This window comes from Gigantopelta aegis, chromosome 2 (assembly GCF_016097555.1).
Source record: "Gigantopelta aegis isolate Gae_Host chromosome 2, Gae_host_genome, whole genome shotgun sequence".
NCBI classification, from domain to species: Eukaryota; Metazoa; Mollusca; class Gastropoda; order Neomphalida; family Peltospiridae; genus Gigantopelta; species Gigantopelta aegis.
The window spans coordinates 27,357,620-27,377,128 of record NC_054700.1 but is presented as its reverse complement, the minus strand read 5'-3'; the positions used below and the strand labels follow the sequence as shown (position 1 = coordinate 27,377,128).

Below are 19,509 nucleotides of genomic sequence, written 5' to 3'. Positions count from 1 at the left end.
CTTTGTCCAGTTGTGGTGAAAAAAAACCCAACCAGCTGAATTCATAAGTGCATGTCATCACAGCTGTACTTATTACAATGGGCTCTGTCTGTTGCTAGTTTTGGTTTAGTAAACTATTATTTGGAGTAGCAGTCTTTGCGATGATGCAAGAAAGATGAAATCTCCAGTAAATGATCTCCTCGGGAGTGGCTGTCCTAGAGTGGAGGAACTAGATAATAGAGATGCATGGAATCCACCACTATTTTGTGACATACCCATTCGACTCCTCAATGTACAGAGATACGGCCTTGAACACATACTACGGTTTTGTCGTTCAGATTCTAAATTGTTTGTTCCATGCGACTTTTGGTGTTATTTTTACTTACCAACATTTTGATCAGCTTTTGATCCAGAACCTCCTCCATTCTCCCTTCTTTGAATTGTAGACCCGTCACTTGAAGTCGTGGTAAGTGTTCTTGGCGAATTCTTTGTAGCAGAAGACAGAGTCTTGCTAACAGGACGTGACGTCGTGCTTCTAGGTTCTGAAGACAGTGATGTAGCTGCCTGCGTGACCCCAGGGTCTGATGTTGCTGTAAAAGATACTGGTGAAAGCCTCGTTGTCGTCCGCGCTGTTTCAGTCTTTTTTGTTGATGTTGGAATATAAATGGATGTCGTTTTGAGATTCTCCGTTAAATCTGTCATATTTTCTTTCAAAGCTTGTGGACATGTCTGACAACAGTTCATCCTTTGTGTCACGGAATAAACTGGGCATTGATCCTTTTTGCAATTAGTGGAAATATCACCCAGCGAACAATCTGTTGATGATAAATACATTTTTATATAAGACACTTTGCAAAACGGATTTTGCTATGCTAGAAAATCGTAAAAGAACAAACCATGCCTGTTCACTTGTCTTATTTGAGTTTTGAATAATCAAAGTAATGTACCAAGAACCAATACAAAACGGTGACATTTTTACCAAAATTAATTTAATATGGACTAATTTAATATGACGTGAATCTTCGACAACTATCATAGAGAAAGAGCAAACTTCAATGGCGTTATATTTAAAAACTATATTTATTTGCATTGTATTTTGTGGTACCATTAGAATGAAAGCATAACTTTTGATTGCTGCACCACCTGGGCTGAGACTGTACACCCCCACCCAATCCACCCACCCCTCCTCCATTGCTTCAAACGTTGACTTCAGAATCGGAACTGTCATCAATAAATTCAAGCTGGTATATTTGCAAAAGTTCAAAATGTTTTACGAGATAGTAGTGGTATGCTAACACGAATGACTGCCATGTTTTACGAGATGGTGGTGGTATACTAACACGAATGACTGTCATGTTTTACGAGATGGTGGTGGTATACTAACACGAAACAAGCCCATGCTTTTCGAGATAGTGGTGGTAAGCTAACATGAATCACTGCCATGTTTTACGAGATAGTGGTGGTATGCTAAGACGAATCACTGCCATGTTTCGCCTCTATATGATTCACTCCCGAAACATCATTTCAACTTCGTCTTTACGATCCATCTTCATACGTGCAAGTGACATATTTCACTAGTTTATATTTATACGTAATAAATAACTAGAAATTAATCATTTCCATAGGCGTACGGGCTACCATTTTTATAGGAGAGAGGAGAAGGACAGGCTGGTTTTTGCCCGAATTAAACGAAAATGCCCAAATCTGAATAACAACATTTATTCATTTTAGCATTACTATCAAACAACTGCAAACGAATCACTGCGCATTTTTACATAAACTACAACTAATTTTGAGGGTAGAATGATGGAAATACACGGTAAAAAGGACTCGGGTTAGCACATTTTCTCCGAATATTTGTATATCCCCCCCCCCCCCCCCCCCAATTTGAGGTTTTGCTCCAGCACTTGGGAGCAGTTACCTCTCCCCACCCCTGCCTCGTACGCTTATGATTAGTTCGAAACACAATTGCTGGAATTAAGTTTAAACTATCAAAATTACCAGACGGCCAGACATATGAGAATATTTTTATTCCTGTAAACCAGACCTTATATTCATTAGCTCTTTAAGTGAAGTTAGTTAACTTACCATGTGCCGTGCTTGCAGGACGAACGTGGTATGAAATTGCCGATTTTTTACGCAAGGAGACATTCAGAATTTTTTTCTGCTATATTCTATTTGTTAAATAACTCGTCAATTTAACATTGTTCTCAAAAGCCATCAAACATTTCTTCATTTCATTTCAATTTAGTTTCGCGCTTATATCTAATTAATGTTGTTAAAGCACGCTGTCCTGGGCACACACATGTTAGTCATACCAATCACAACTTAAGCAATAAATATAGTTCCCAAGTACAAACGACTTTCTTTTCTTTTCTTTTCTTTCTTTTTTTAAAAATCGGATGAATCTACTAGATACAGCTTGTTAACAATGGCTAGTAACTTGTAAGCCATACTATTCGTAACTTTTAGTGACAATTTTAAGGATCCTGATATAAAAACAAAACTGACTATATATTATTTCAAACGAGTTTCAACAATGTTTTGGGAGCAGTTCGTTAAGTTTGCAAGTGAAAAAAAAGAACACATTCTTCAGGATATCCTCATGATTTCGGATATTTTACTAAATTGTATATAATAATTTAATTGTTTACACATGAACGTTCTCAAATCATTGGCGTCGGGAGATGTGAGCAACAGGGCTGGGGTGGGGGCAGCTAATGAAAACTGGTGGTGGTAAAAACAATCTTCTAATAACATTGTAATCAATTACGAGCTATATTCTTGCGAACTTTCCACGGAATTTGATGGAATGAATGAATGAATGTTTAACGACACCCCAGCACAAAAATACATATCGGCTAATGGGTGTCAGAAAGGTAGGTATATGAAACTATTATTTATACAATTATGTAAAATCACAGTGTAAAGAGCTTTGGGAAAGGTATAATACAATACAGATGTCAAGCTAGGTATATGAGCAAAAAAATATATTCATTCTAATTTTAACGAGGAAACCTAGTTTCAGAGTTGGAGGCGGCAATAACATCCCCTCTCAAACACACCACCCCCCCCCCCCCCACACACACTTCTGGTGCCTAAATGCAAAGTAGATTGACATACCGTTTATTTCTGGAGCCCAAGAAGAGTATCGGCATCGACCATCGTAACACCACTGAAAGTAACATATAAGTGGCCGTGGGTTCAACCAGTATTTATGCAGAATGTTTGAAATTGGCGATTCTAGTTACATGTAGTTTACTAGGCTAAGATGATTCACTGAGAATGATCAATGGTTATTTCCAAACGATAACTAAATGCCTATAATTACTTACTTACCAAGGGGTATTCCACCCCCGAAACCCCCCTGAACACGCGCCTACTTACCTACTCCCATTTCTCTCTCTCTCTCTCTCTCTCTCTCTCTCTCTCTCTCTCTCTCTCTCTCCCTCTCTCTCTCTCCTCCCCTCTCGCTCTGTCTGTGTGTGTGTGTGTGTGTGTGTGTGTCTCTCTCTCTCTCTCTCTCCTCTCTCTCTCTCCTCTCGTCGTCTCTCTCTCTTCCCTCTCTCTCTCTCTCTGTCTCGTCTCTCTGCTCTTTCTCCTCTCTCTCTCCCTCGCATCTCTCGCTCTCTCTCTGTCATTCTGTCTGTCTCTCTCTCTCTCTCCCTCCACTCTCGCTCTCTCTGTCTGCCGTCACCCACTTTCTCTCCTCTTCGTCGGTCTCCTTCTCCGTCTCCATCTCTCTCTCCTCTCAGCTCTCTCTCCGTCTCCATGTCCTCTCTCTTCCCCTTGTTCCCTTTGCTCTATCTCTCATCTCTCTCCCCTCTCGCGCTCCTCAACACCCTCGCGCACCCCGCCCTCCCTCGCCTCTCTCCTCTCCCATCTCTGGTCCTCTCTTCCGCCTGCTCTGTGGTCTCTCTCTCTCCCCCGCTCATCTCATCTCTCTCTCTCTCTCTCTCTCTCTCTCTCTCTCTCTCTCTCTCTCTCTCTCTCTCTCTCTCTCTCACACAAAAAGGCGGAAAGGTGTATAAGTAGTACATGTACAGGTATTGCCAATTGGCTTCTACAATATTTGTATTATAGTTCCGCAAGTTTTGATAGCATTTTAAAAATACATTGTGACAGTTTTAAATATGTAAATTTGGTCATTTGAATGTGTAGAATGTGTGAGACGTTTGACAATTTTTTCAAAACTGAATAAAAAGAAAGCAAAGAAAAATGGTTTATATTTCACTGATATTTCACAAACTATTATGTAATGAAAAGCGTGTATTAAATATAAGCCATTGTAAAATTACAACGGTAGCTTACCTTTTTATTACCACACAACGTGCCATCTTCTGGCTTCATAGATCTGCATTCTGTTAGCCCAGGAATTGCACAAAACAGGTCTGAGCACACAGAGGCGTAGTTATGTTGGTAAAACACTCTGAAAGACCACCAAAAGTAAATACTAACTAAAATTCATACCCACAGCCTTCGCACTAATGTGACCTATGTGCCACGTAATATTGACTTACGAATTGTTTTTACATATTCTTAGTTTTAACTAAATTTCCCACACACTCTTAGCATAATAAATGAATATGTAGCCACGTGCATTATTTAATTAAGTTAATTGTTAGAACAGTGGACATTTAGTAGATTAGGGAAACGGCGAATACGCGCATTTTCCACCACAATAGTTACCATGCATATTAAAATACAAAACCACTCTCACTTAAGTGGAATAGTACCACTCTCAATATGGGTAAAGCATTTTGACATTAGCATTTATACGCTGTTTCAAAAACACAGGGGTGAGGGGGGAACGCTGAAATTACTATTCGTTGTTTTAGAAGGATACCATACACTGATCGTTAAGAAACGTTCGTATCGTTTGTTTTTTGTTGTTTTTTTTATCATTTAGATGAACGTGGCGGACTTGACCGCTGTGGTGGCAATCACATGACGTGTTGACACCGGTGGAAAAGCATATGCTCACCTTTCGCGAACCTTGATATCATCACTGTGAACAAAAAGTTTGGTTGTTTTGTTTAACCGACACCAGGGACACAGCGAGTAATTAATCATGCTATTGGATGTCAAACATTTGGTAATTTCTGACTCTAGTTATCAGCAGGAAATTCGCAACATTTTTCTAATGCAGTAGGGATCTTTTATATGCACTTCACACAGACAGGAAAACACATACACACGGCCCTTTGTCAGTTGTGGTGTGAAAAAAAACCCAACCAGCTGATTCATTTATCAGGGCATGTCATCAACAGCCCCCCTGCTACTTATTACAATGGGCTCTGGTCGTGGCTAGTTTTTGGTTTAGTAAACTATATGTGGAGTAGCAGTCTTGTGCGATGAGCAAGAAGATGAAATCTCCCAGTAAAATGATCTCATCGGGAGTGGGTACTAGAGTGGAGAACGAGATAATAGAGTGCATGGAAATCCACCCTATTTGTGACATACCATTCGACTCCTCAATGTACAGAGGGAACGGCCTTGAACACATTACTACGGTTTTGTCGTTCAGATCTAAATTGTTTGTTCCAGCGACTTTTGGTGTTATTTTATTACCCACATTTTGTCAGCTTTTGATCCAGAACCTCCGCCATTTCCCTTCTTGAATTGTAGACCCGTCAATTGAAAAGTGTGGGGGAGTGTTCTTGGCGATTCTTTGTAGCAGAAGACAGCGGCTTCTAACAGGACGTGGACGTCGTGCTTATAGGGGTATGAAGAAAGTGATGTCAGCTGCCTCGTGACCCCAGGGTCGATGTTGCTGTAAAGATAATGGTGACACTCGTTGTCGTCGCGCTGTTCAGTCTTTTTTGTTGATGTTGGCAATATAAATGGATGTCGTTTTGAGATTCTCCGTTTTTTAAATCTGTATATTTTCTTTCAAAGCTTGTGGACATGTCTGACACAGTCATCCTTTGTGTGACGGAAAATATAAACTGGGCATGCTCCTTTTTTGCAATTATGGAAGATAGTCACCCAGCGAACATTGTGATGATAAATCCAGTTTTATAAAGACACTTTGCAAAACGGATTTTGCTAATGCAGAACAATCGTCAATAAAAGAAAAAAAACCATGCTGTTTTTCACTTGTCGTATTGAGTTTTTGAATAATCAAAGTAATTGTACCAGAAGAACCAATACAAAACGGGACATTTTACCAAAATTAATTTAATATGGAATAATTTAAGAGACGTGAATCCTTCGACAAGCTAGCATGAGAGAAAGAGCCCCAAACTTCAATGGCCGTATATTTAAACCAACGTCACCGGCATTGTGCATTCCCCTGTGTTGTCGTCGGCTTCATTCCTTCCTGGAGCGACGTGTTTTGTGAGAGGAGCGTATCAACTGAGACCTAGCACACACTAGCACCGCTCTCCACACCCCTATATGCATAAGCATCTTTCCCGAGTGTTCCCCCCCACGCCATTGCCTGTGCTTCCCCAGCCTCCACGCCTGCCTAATGTTCGCGCCTCCGTGGTGGTCTTCACTGTGTTGATGAGACTCCTTGTCGCGGTACCCGCTGCACTTCGTCTATCCGCGTCATCCCCATCGCACTATATGTGACACAGCCCCTATGTCTCGCCCCTTCGTCGCCTAACTGCTGTTTCGGTTGGTGTGTAGTTTTGTGTGTGGCACTATATGCATCGACCCCGTTCGACCGCTACCACGCCCCCCTTAACCGCCCTTACACTACACTCGTCAGCTCCACCTCCACACTCTCTAGCCTCACAGTACCCCCGCGACAGTAAAACTATGCCCAGACGCACGCAAGCTTCCGAGACTGATCTCTGCTCATCACACCACGTTGACAGATATAATGTTTTACGAGGCCCCCTCGTTCTCTGCCGATACTCAACGTTCTTTATCTCGGTCGGGGGTGACTGGCGTTAGTAGTTGCGCCAGATGTCCCCATCCGCACCACTGTACTAACGTCCTCCTGCTACACAGATTGTATCCCGTTCAGAGAAGGTTCTACAGGGCGCGTGTCGGCCTGTTCTCCCCGGCCGAGTATCTACGCTAAACACGACTGGCATTCCCGCCGTGGTCTGTGCTATACCTTTGCATGTACTGTGGTGCATGTTTACGGCTGGGCGACCTGGATACCCGCTTTCTTTGCTGCTCCTGCAGCACAATGTACGGTGTCATGGTATTAACATCTTAGTCAACCCGAAACAAGCCCAGCCCTTTTCGAGATAGTGGTGGTAAGCTAACATGCATCACTGCAGGTGTTACGAGATAGTGGGGTATGCTAAGACGTACTCGCCGCTGCTGAATGATGTCCTTCATACCTGGACCCTGTGCCTTCTATGGGTGTCGCGTTCCACCCCCCCCCCCCCCTGTATCGCTCCAGAGTGTGAATTGTCACCGTCCACTCGCGCTCCCATCATCTGGTTACAGCCATGTGATCGGCACCCATAGCAACCCCAACGCTTTCGAAGTTTGGCACCACAATTCGTGTGTTAGGTCTTTCGCTTGACCTAGGTCACCATTCGGTGCTCTGAATTTTTCTCCTTCCCGTTTCGGAAAGGGGGGTGGTGAGGCGGCGGGGAGGGGGTATTGGCAGGACCCCTCCCTGGCGTGTTCCGATATTTGTAGGGGAGATAGGGGGAGGGGGGCTAAAGGGAGGGGGGGCAAGGAGGGGTTGTAGTCAACCTCCTTTCCACGTAGGGCGGGGGGGGGTAGGGGGCTAGGGCGGAGGGCAAGTCTACTCTTCCCTTTTGAGGTGACGACCTGGAGCCGGAGAAGGAGCGGTTGGTTTTTGCCCTTCGGGCAAAGGTTATAGGATTTCGTCCAAGTATGCCCAACAGTGTGTTCAATGAGCCATTGGAGAAAAGACCACTTGATCTCCTACCGGTCGATTGTGTTGTTATCGCCTTGGGTGTCCTTCGCCCACAAGTTGGCACAACCCTGCCCCCCTCTATATCCTGCTCCCGTCCCCTCTATCGCCCGCCTGGACTCTCTCACTCGCGCACACCCCCCCCCTCCTGTCAGGCAATTTCGCACCGTCTCTAGTGTTCGATGGACTCGTACCCCATGCTACAAGCCCTAGTTGTGTGGTATCGCAGGCCCGGGCTTAGTAAAACTTCGGAGACAGTGATGGCCCATGAAACGTCCTCTGCCATCCCTCTCCGTGTAGTGGTGTGCGTATGACTTGATTTGTAATTTAAAAAGTGGAGCTCGGTTCGCACTTTAGTTTTATGCGGCAGGCGTAGCGTACCCGTCTCCTCAGTATTTTGTTATATCCACCGGCCCGCTCGTGCCTCCTGCCAGGCACCTGATGCGCCATGCCTCCATATCCCCGGGAACAACTTACGATCTTCCCAGGTATGTACTACCCCCAGTGTGGTTGTGTAGCGCCTGGACGTTGTAAATCATACGCAGCCACTCTGCAAGCAGCCGGATTCTTCCTCCAACTGGAGACAAATCACCTTGTTGTGTAATGGATTCCTCACGCACCCCTTGACGCCCGAGGCAATGCGCCTCCTCTAATCCCTCCGCCGCATACTATCACCTCGCTAGCCCCCCATATAGACTTTAGTCGCCCAGGTCGTTAGCGCAGAGCGGGCCCCGGCACGATACCACAATACTCCACCATTGGACCACTTCATATCGAATAGGTATCTATTTTATATTCTTGATTTTTAGCCCGATGATATGACGAGGCGCCTGTGTTCCTCAAACCCCCTGTTCCCAAACGATCTGCAGTGTGGGTCCAGTTCATTTGAAAGCTTTCAAAACCACCCTCTAGTAGGTTTTTGGGTACTATGGTCTATTGTGGTTTTATTACGTCACCATCAACGTTTTAACTTTCGGACAGACGCTGGTCGCGTTAAATTACTTGCCAGTCACTGCATCTTACATTCCACCCCATTTCTCTGCCATAACTCGTGGCAAGTGCCCCACTCTCTCTGACCAATGGCTGTAATGCCCCACAACAGCCCCTATTAAGTCCGTGATATTTTAGGTGCGTTGTACTTAGCCCTACAGCTTCTCACGTCGAAGATCGGGCAATACGCAAAAACGCCTTAACCCCCGTGGAACCCCATTTCAGCCCATGTGATCTCAAACCGGCCCCCACATGATCTCCCCCCTGTCCTCTAGGCGTTGTCTATAAGCCGATTACTTGGGCACACTCCGGGATTTGATTCGAATAAAGCTGACGCTAGGCTGGGCAACTTAGAGTTGCTTCAGCCTCAGAGGGCGCCCCACACCAGGATGGGTATTGTATTAGCCGCCAATGACGCCAGACAATGAGATTACCCGAACTTTGTTTGTGAGTCTTACGATTTATGTGTGTGGCACTATCGTTTGACCGCACCACCCCTGAAGCACAGCACTTTCCACTTTTAGCGTTTGTCCTCAGTTACGGCTTACCAATGCCATTACTTTTAAGGCCCGCTGCCCATGGAAATCCCCCCCCACTTTGTATGTCGTTTGTGATTATATATTTATGGAGTTGAATCGCAGTGTGATTACCTTCACCAATCAGCTCTTTCTGGTTGTTTTTCTATTTCCCCTACCCGTTCTCCCAAGGATACCACACCTAAATCCGAAGGCTAGCCCCTGGCAGTTTTGTCTGGTTCTCCCATTTCTTAAGACTCGACGGTACCCTGTTCTGTGTGAACTCTGTGACGTCAGGCTCAATCCCGACACGTCCGTCTATCAGAATACGTAGATCTAAGGCGTACTCCCGGACGTGTCAGGCAAGTTGGTCCTTATTTTCGTTGCTCTTCTTCCCCCCTCCCGCCCGCTCCCCCTTCACTGCCCTTCAGCTGCAGTTATTGGTCCGTTCCGTGCCCGTTTCTGTCCCGAACGGTTCGGTGTATTGTGGTCTGTGGCAGAAGAAACTCTGCACTACGACGTCGCTCCTACCACGTTTAGTAATTTTGTGCGTCAACGAGCTTGCAAGAAACACCTCCCACACCCACCCCGACCCATCCTTTCACTATTGACTCTCTTCGTCTGTTTCCGTCCGTCTGTCTTGTCTTTTGCCCAAATATCTGTTTCTAGTGTGCCCCCCAGTCTTTGTGATGTTTTGTATCATATTATGCCTCAACTCACGACGAAGGCACTATTTCACTGGTTTAACATTGTTCTTCCTAGATAGAGCCCAATCAAACATTCTTCATTTCATTTCAATTAGTTTCGATCGCGCTATATCGACAGTTAATGTTGTTAAAGAACGCTGTATCTTTGTCTGCGGCACAACACCTGTTAGTTCATACAATAAAACTAAGCAATAAATATTTAGTTCCCAAGTACAACGCACCTTTTTTTGCTTTCTTTATTTTTTTTTTAAAATCGGAATCATGCATCTCAATGATCTACGACGATTACTACAGCTCTTTTCGTCTCAATCTTCATGTCTCAGTGTTCACTTGTAATAGCCCATCCATACTCTTCCCTGTAACCCTTTTTACGAAGCGAACACTTTTAAAGGATCGGATTAAAAACAAACACCCTTAACTATCTTATATTATTTCTAAAAAGACGTTGCCCTTTTTTTTCTAACTTCAACTAATCCCCCTCTTCCCCCTTTTTTCCCATCCCCCCCCTTAAATCACCCAAAAATGTTTGCGGAGAACGAAAATCCAAAGCAAGATTATCATCGTCGTGATCTGTTCTTAGTTTGCCAATCAATCCATGTGGAAAAAAAGAAACACACTCTTCAGGATATCCCATTGATTCGGCACTATTTTACTAAATTGTATTAATTAACGTTAATTGTTTACAAGAACGTTCTCAATCATCTGGCGTCGGGGGGAAGATGTGAGGCAGCAACAGGGCTGGAGCCGCCTATTTTGCTGGTTGTTACCCTAGGTGCCCACCGACGCATACGTAGGCCCGATTGCCCGCTTATGCGAGTTTCCGGTGAAACTGGGTGGTGGTCTTAGGAAAGGTATAGTATTTCAAACTTCGGCGTTTTGTTATTCATAATAAACACTTGGTTCATATATTCCTTCATTCCTCTATTCCACGATTCCTATCGTTTGTGCCTAGCCTAATTCTCTCGTCGTCGGAGCACGAACTTGTGGCTGAACTTACCATTGTCCCTGTCTAGTCGAGCAGAGTCCACCTAGTGCATTCTCGAGAGTACACAACGTCTACTTCGTTTTCTCATCTTCTCCCCTAATTCTCTCCCTTGTTTCTCCCTCCGCCACCTTCTTTCCTTCCCCCCCGGGATGATGCTATCTCTTCCCATCCCCACTCAATGTGATATGTCACAAGACAGTTCTTTCCAACTGTACCTTTCTTGTGGTTTAAGTCTCTACCTCCTATTATATACATCCACAATTCTCCGCTTCCCTACTAATATACATATATTATGTACGGTGTACTTCGCATGTACTTCTGGCCTATTTTGTCTTCCCTTCTTCATTACCTTGTGGTGTGTGTGTCCTTCTGCCCAGCAAGTACGCTGTTCGGATTATCTCTGACTTGGTGATATCTCTATTTGACTCCCGCATGCTTCGATGTGGTCAGTCTCACTCTCTTCTCGCGATACACATACAGTTACCTGTGATCTTCTCTCAACATCTACACCAGGTTTCTGCTAAATGCATTGCCATTTTGCGTCAGATTCTACTTACTCTCTCGTCTGCTCTCTTTATAATCTCTCTACCTCTCCTCTCTCCAATTTGCCTCTCACTGCTTCCTTATGTGGCCAAGCTAGGGGTGACCTATACGTGCAAAAAGAGCACAGTATATGTCATTATCCTAATTTTTAACGAAGGGTACGCGAACCACAACGGTGAAGTATCCTTCCTCTTCTTTGCATTTTAGTATTCACACAGGCAACTTTACCGTCTTGGAATGGCGCTTTGTGAGTCAGCAACTAACAATAACATTACTCTCACAAATAGAAACGCTCCTTTATAAATTTTACATAAACAAAACAACAACAAAAAAAAACAAAAAAAAAAAAGCAAAAAATCCTGAAAGCAACCAAGCCAAACTATTACATACATCAGACGATTTGCTATGGGATTATCAATTCCTGTTAGACTGGCATCCAGGTAAAACCTATTCGGGTAAATATTTGTTTTGTGTTATATGTTTTAATTCTTAGGATTAACACCAATCTTCTAATTAAATGATATCACTATAGAAGTCGTTATATGGGGACATCAATGTGTAATAAATCTTCAATTAAATTTACCGCGTCATGTAGCAGACCGCGGGTATTGGCCATTAGTATTTAACAAGTTCCAGGGAAATACTTCCCAGTCAGTTGAACCTCACGACTCGTATTAGATGAGAAATCAATAATAACAGCAACGCCGTGTAGAGTCTATGGATGAGGACAACTATTGGTTCTTGATGTCCTACAGTTGGTTGAATGCACAATGCGTAACTATGATTGCCAGCCGATGAGTTTCGCTCTCCAACATCCCTGATAACCAATGCACCGTCCTTGTGAGAAAAATAAACTGTTGTGGAATACTTCAATTCGATTACAGCAAATCCATAGATAGAGATTGGCCAGGATTGGAGGAAACTTCAAATGGAAGGAGACTCGAAGCAAGGTGTATAGTGTTTGTGGAAAGACGTCGAGAACAAAATATCCATTAATTTTAATCACGACGTGTCAAGGGCCTGTAGCACGTAATTGTTTTTAATTCGGGTGTAATGCTAATCTGCGTGCTTGTATTCGTATAGGGTTCCAACAGCATAAAGGTGATTACAACGATACAGCTAAAAATAGAAGGTAACTATGGGAACGGTAAAGGTATATGTCAGCGAAGGAGGAGAATGAATAGAGGAAAAGATAAGAATTACCGAAAATGTTTTAAACAGATAAAAACAACGCAGTAAGTCTGGCTTCAATCAGGTATCTATAATGTGTCTTACAAAACGCGCCTACTTGGTGGATGGCGTCTCAGTGGTTTAACCACGTGAGTATGTAGGGTTAATAAGGCGGTTCAAATCCAGTTGCTAAAAGGTTCAATGGTGACCCGGCACCGGCTCGGTTGGTGTCGTCCGATATAAATGCTGGGTAGGTACTAGTGTTCGCAGCCTAATACCGGCTACCCACCCAGAGGCGAGTCTCTTACCAACAACCACTTAACACCTAATAAACTAACCCTCTTGTCTTGGAGACAGTTCGCCCCTTAAAGATGTTGCCCTGGACGGGCGTCAGCGTGTTTTGAAGCCCTTAAGTGGCACATACGTTGAAATAAATGGTGAGGTGTAAGGCCACTACATTGATTCGTGGTCACTACGATAACAACGACTCCATGAAGTATTATTGTCACTGGGACACACGCTGATAGCTTGTGTATCCGCTGAAGGGACGCTATGCCGTTTGCCGTTCGACATTTAAAGGATCTCTTCGACTTCGCTGCTAATAAATAAATCAAATAGTAAGAGATTGCAATATTCCTTGCTCATGTGCATTGCACCATTAGTCAAGACCTTCTTGGCAATAGTATTAGTTTGGTAAGCTTAAGGATATTACCTAGTATATCATTTACCACTAAACGGAGGGCTTTTAAAGGGTAAAAAAAAAAAAATTAAAGTTTTTTTTACTAAAGTTTGTTTTATTTTTATTTGATTTATTTTGAACGCCCCACTATAAAGCAGCAATAATGATTTATCTTGATTGCTTCTTTTATTCTCATGCGATTGTCGTTTTTCAATTCCATTTGGTTAATTCTGTGGCTAGGGCATAGGGATTACGATTGGGAAGGGATATATGGATGATAGGATAGTCTTTAGGAAGTAGCGGACGGAAACGGACACCCAACTCCTACATTGTCCCCCAATCATAGTATACAACACTTAATCTTTTTCTCTTTATCTTGAACCTACCCCCGCCTCCGCAGGCTCGACCATATCGGCCACTGGCCTCTCGTATATATCTTTTCCCCCATTTCTCCCCGTCGCCCCCCCGCCCCTTCGTGGGGTTGCATGGGCTTTAGTGCTAGCTGACTGCGCCATCCGCCCAATGGGAATACCACCGATGGGGCATCGATCTAAACGAACCCCGCGCCTCAGCCACCCCGGAGCACTCTGCGTCTGCAACCGTTTTGGATGAATGGACTAAGCATTAGCCCCAAACGTAAGTCATGTTCACTGTGTATAGGATAGACAGATTAGTTGGTATCAAGAACAGGGTAGATTTCGATTGACTTCTATTACTTTGTGTGTCATGAATGTTTTCTATATTGCGCAAGAGTTTAACAGCACTAAGCCCTATTCCAAATAATGTTCGAAGGAAATAAGTGCCGATAATGACACCGTCCTAGAAAACGATAGAGGCAATCAATACACTTGCCGGCGTAAATGACCATTCACTCGGGGAAGCACGATGCTCTGTAAGAATGCAATGTCCGAACATACACCACCCGGCACGGATAACAAGGGACCCTCGGCATAATCAACGAAGCGAAGACAATGTAGAATTAATAAAGCGAGTAACAGCACATGTAGTTGTGCAGCGCACTGGCTAACTGTTAGATGGAAATCCCTGTCTTACAAGTAGTCTATATGTTCAGCCGAGTGGCAGAGAGTCACCACCCACCCCAATATTGATATTGTCGAATAGAGTATGCAAAACATTTACGATATAAAGTAGTACAACTATTAAAACAGTTGTGGCACGAACTGTTATGGGAGCTCTACGAACAATTATTAAAGAACAAACAGTGATGAAGTTATATCGGGTCTACTATGACTAACTTACACTTGCAAAGGACAAATTAATGATAAGACAAATTTAGACATTTTATCATGTATATTTGCAAGGGCACACATGTAAAATCGCATTTTACATTGTTCACAGGGTTAATGTTTTTGTAACTATTAAAATTATTTTATATCCATTTTTCTTCAGACCATTTCAGACACCAAACAACAAAAAAAAAGGATCGATTGATTCTAAGTACACAGTGAGCCATGGTTGTTTTTCGACAGCGGAATCAGTGATTGAATGTCGTTCGTTTGAGCAGTGCGATGCGTCGCTGCAAAACACTGACAATCCACTTCGGTGGATAACAATCAAATGATCCTGAGGTATTTTTGACCTTCGTGATTCACACAAACTTGGTTTGGTGCCAAAATAACTCATCAAAAAACTTGGCGTGGCTCGTTAAGGTCTTCCTGTTCCTGCTCTTGTGGATTAGAAAGTACATAACGCTGACTGCTATTCCTTTCTTGGTTTAAATGCATCACGGACACAAGGAACAAAAAATGCTAGCGGTTAGTTGCTCTATGGAATGAATATGTCTGCGTTACAACTTCCAATTGCAACTACGGGACCTTGGTAACATCAAGATGGACACCCTCTCTTACAGGATGTAGGTATGTGTTTCCTCTCGACCGTCGTGAAAGTGAAATAGTTAAAAAAACCCTGCTCCACTTGGCGTGCATTAGGGGAAACAGTATGTAACGGATGGTTCGCTCTAATTGAACACGAACTATCAGAATAGCCAAAAATGGTGCCCCCGGATGATGCTTCTGCATACCCTTACTACCTGATGTGCTCTACATCTTGGGTCTTGTCGTTCTGTTTCCCCCAAAACTCCCATCCAGCGCCTTACAGCTAGTATATCCAATGGTTCGTGCCCTTTTATATGTTGGACAATGCATATAAAATATCTCTTGATTATTAATAGAAAAAAAAAATCAGGGTACAATTTTGAAATATTAACAAGCACGTGCAAACTGAATGCACACTTTGTAGGGGGTGGAGTAAAGGGGTTGGGGCGGACTTGCCCTACGTAGCCAATGGCTCTGTAAAATGTAATATGAAAAATACCATCACGAGATGACATTAAAAATCCATGCTTCAAACAATGACACAATTACGTGAATGCCCTATATCTTTTACACATATTCTACATTAATATATTTTTTCCCGACAATAACAGTTGCTACGGACTGTCGGAGGCTGAACCAGAAACAAACCACATATACTAAGATACTGCTTTCAATGCATCTTTTGTATTATTCATGTAAAGTTTATATGATTTAACAAACGCATTTTGAATACAAGTCTACAGACACATGTCACTGCATTCCACAAAGAAACAAATGCATAACTGGATGTGCAAAAAAAAAACAAGCACGAAGACAAACCAGCTCTTGAATGTAAAGCAACGGCGGACCACAATCATTTTTAACACGTATCGCATACATCAAGCTCAAACATGAACTAGGAAGCAGGTGACAGACATTTGACGTGTTCTGGAAAAGTAGGGTATAATCACTTAAAGGTACATTCCTGAGTTTGCTGCAACTTTTAAGGTGTTATCGACTAACAGAGCCTTTATAACGATTGTAATTAAATATCAAATATATTTTTCTGCATAAAATATTAGTGGCTGTATATTAAACGTGTTTCTGATTGACTAAAAATATTTGTACTAGGTTAAATTTCATTTTATTTCCTAAAATATTATTTTTTCGTACGTACGAATTTATTTCAAAACAGAATCCGGTTTGAGCTCCTTACAAATATTAAGACGACCAGAAACACATTGAATGCACAGACACTGATATTCTAAACAAGAAAATATATTTAATATGTAAGTTTAATTATAGAAATATTTTATAAGTCGGAAACATCTTACAATGCAGCAAACTGAGGAATGTCTCTTTAATGAAGTCGTAGTCATAGATGTCGGTGACTATCCTACACTAAAGCGTGTCTTGCGGACCAGTAGGTCATCGGCGTTGATTTGATATATTATACATGGCCCTAACGCATGCCTGGGTATTCTTTGTGCAAAAACAAAAGGGTACCAATGGTGACCTGACATCGACGAAAACAATTGTGTTTTCTAGGGTACCCTCAAACTCTGGTAACAAATGAGTAGTGGATCCCAGGTTTTTCACTGTTACCAGTTGGTTTTATGTTAGGACATATTAAGGCTTCTAAAACTTAATGTAGTAGATGTGTGTTTATGGAGGGGTCGCATGATAACCCTATGTAGTCCATGACCTAACAATTTCAGGTGGCTGGGAGGAAAACCGTTTTTAATTGGTACATATAATTTCACAGCTATTGGAGCCAGGTGTCAATTGTTCCCGACTGGTGTAAACTGCGCTACGAGAATGCTAATTGTTTCGTAGTTCACCTGTTCACTGTGAGAATTTCAGTGTAATTGCGTTCCAATAATGACAAAATAATAAGATATTTACTCCGAGACTTCATTAGTTGCTGATAACAGATGTGGACCAGACGGGATGCATTCACAGTTCAAGGTTGCCACGTTTTAGCAACAGCTGCACTTTCCACAATAACGGTACTTTTCTTCAAGAGTACACATATGCACCGTCAAAACAAGTGCAAAATTCTAACTGGAGTGTATCTAGAAATCCGTGTTTATATCCATGTAACGGACAGAATTCGCCTGCAAATATTAATATTGTCTTTTAGTGATTGTTTTCTACCTTTTTATGCATTTTACAAGCGTGCAGGTTATTAATATTGTCAGAACATTTATTATAACTGTATGTCAACAGCTCATCCACGTTCATAATCCATTCTTCCTTTTAACACGCCATCCTCGGAGACAATAGACAGACAGATGTCCAGACTTTATTCAATAAAAAGGCCACGGGTCCAAAACACAAACATTGGCACGCAAATAGTCGCATGTGATGCTCGCTATAATCACGCGGTGATCTGCAATATACAGACAGCATTCAGTTAACAAAACATTGAGGTCGAGACAAGCGATGGTTCCAATATTTTTGATAAACTGGAAATTGCCAGTTACGTTTCACTCCCTAGGGCAATGGGTTTCCTTTAATATTAAATCGTCTGCCTACTTGAGAACTTGACATCTTTTGGTGTTTATGAGTGCAAATCTGTACTGTATGATCACTGTGATTAGAATCACACACTGTTTATTCTAGCAACAAAATGCATCAAACGGTGTCTGCCAACTGAAGACCCCTACACAAACACAGTGACGTGTCTCCAGGGCTGGTTAGTTCGCTCTGTGGACAATGTCATCATTGCATCCAGTGTGCTGGACTGAAGGAGCTCAACATGTGTAGACGTGCAAATCACATAGACGACAATTGTAACATATGTGGCTAAAACTCCCACGTGCAGCATATCAATCGACATAAACGCCACGGATATAAATACTACCACCCCTCACCCTTAAAGTGAATCAGAAAAAAGATGGGGGCCAAGCTGCTCATTTCTGAGATAACGGGTAGCGTCTATGACTACCCTAATACCGCACAAAATTCGAGTACTTTTTTTACAGGTACCCCATACATGTTTCAAGCACAAGGCTACTTGACACAGTGGTACTAGATGAAATAAAATTGCATATATGTTTTGCCCAGATGAAACACACTCACATTTATCACCAATCACAGGATTTGTGATGTTCATTTCTCTATCAAAAGTTCGGTGCACCTCGAACTTTGACCCAGCCGGAAGTTATTTGGTTTAGTACTACCTACACCACCACGCTGACACAAACAAATAACAACACCACGCTTGTATACTTAGAGAAACTAATAAAAGAACAGTTGGAATCGAGGGTCAAATATATTTCACTACTAGTATAGCAATGTTTGTATTATATCAATATGTGTAAAGTGTGACTGAAGTTTGAGTAACACTATGATCCATTTCTTTCTTTTCGTCAGTAAAGAAATGATGATGATCTTTCGTTTTCGATGAAGGTGGTGGTGGTAATAATGATCGTGATGATGATGATGATGATGATGATGATGGTGGTGGTGGTTATGAAGATGATGGTGATAATGTTGATGATGATGATGATGTTGGTGATGATGATGATGGTGGTGGTGGTGGTGCGTGTGATGACGATGATGATGATGATAATGATGATGGTGATGATGGTGATGATGGTTGTGATGATGATGGTGATGATGGTGATGATGATGATGATGGCGATGGTGATGGTGGTGGTGATTATAGTTTAGCTAAATCTAGATAAGCGTCTATACTTACATTCCGACAGTCTGTCCAGAAAATATCTATGTTTATTGAATAATAAATGACCAGACTGTAATGCCGACCTGGTTGGTTGGGTAGGGATTCCTCCGCGGACTCCGAAGTCCGCAGGAAGTGTGTATATCAATACTTAGGTTACGTACTTATAAACCTATTTCTGACTAAATATATTTTAATTATTTACAAGCCAGAATCTCTGTCATTACCGATTTGCAAGACATATCTTTATATGCATTTTACGACAAGCAGGCGTGAAACGCTGGTGAAGTCTACAGTACTTGGTATTCCAGAGTCATCGCACATACATGTGACAAACTGAGCTTAACTCTACTTTCATCGAAACATAGACGTCTGTTATTTATTTATTTATTTATTTTATTTATTTATTTATTCATTCGTTCATTCATTCATTCATTCATTCGTTCGTTCGTTCGTCGTTTCATCCTTCGTTCCTGCTTCATTCATTCAATCATTCACCTTCCTCCTCTGTGTGTTTCACACGCCCTCTCTTAATCTCATCTCATCTCTCTCTCCTCTCTCTCTCTCTCTCTCTCTCTCTCTCTCTCTCT

General features: G+C 42.4%; 1 protein-coding gene across 3 annotated transcripts in view; it reads right to left on the bottom strand.

Annotated features, from left to right (window-relative positions):
• The window catches only part of LOC121383337, a 32,504-nt gene that overhangs the window by 9,600 nt on the left and 3,395 nt on the right, over positions 1-19,509 (bottom strand). For all 3 annotated transcript variants that reach the window (XM_041513322.1, XM_041513304.1, XM_041513313.1), the window contains 3 exons: positions 4,291-4,408; positions 3,103-3,154; positions 366-794 (listed from right to left, as the gene is read on the bottom strand). In XM_041513322.1, coding sequence (XP_041369256.1) covers positions 366-794; positions 3,103-3,154; positions 4,291-4,329 — 520 coding nt within the window. In that variant the 5' untranslated portion in view covers positions 4,330-4,408. The remainder of the gene's footprint in view (positions 1-365; positions 795-3,102; positions 3,155-4,290; positions 4,409-19,509) is intronic.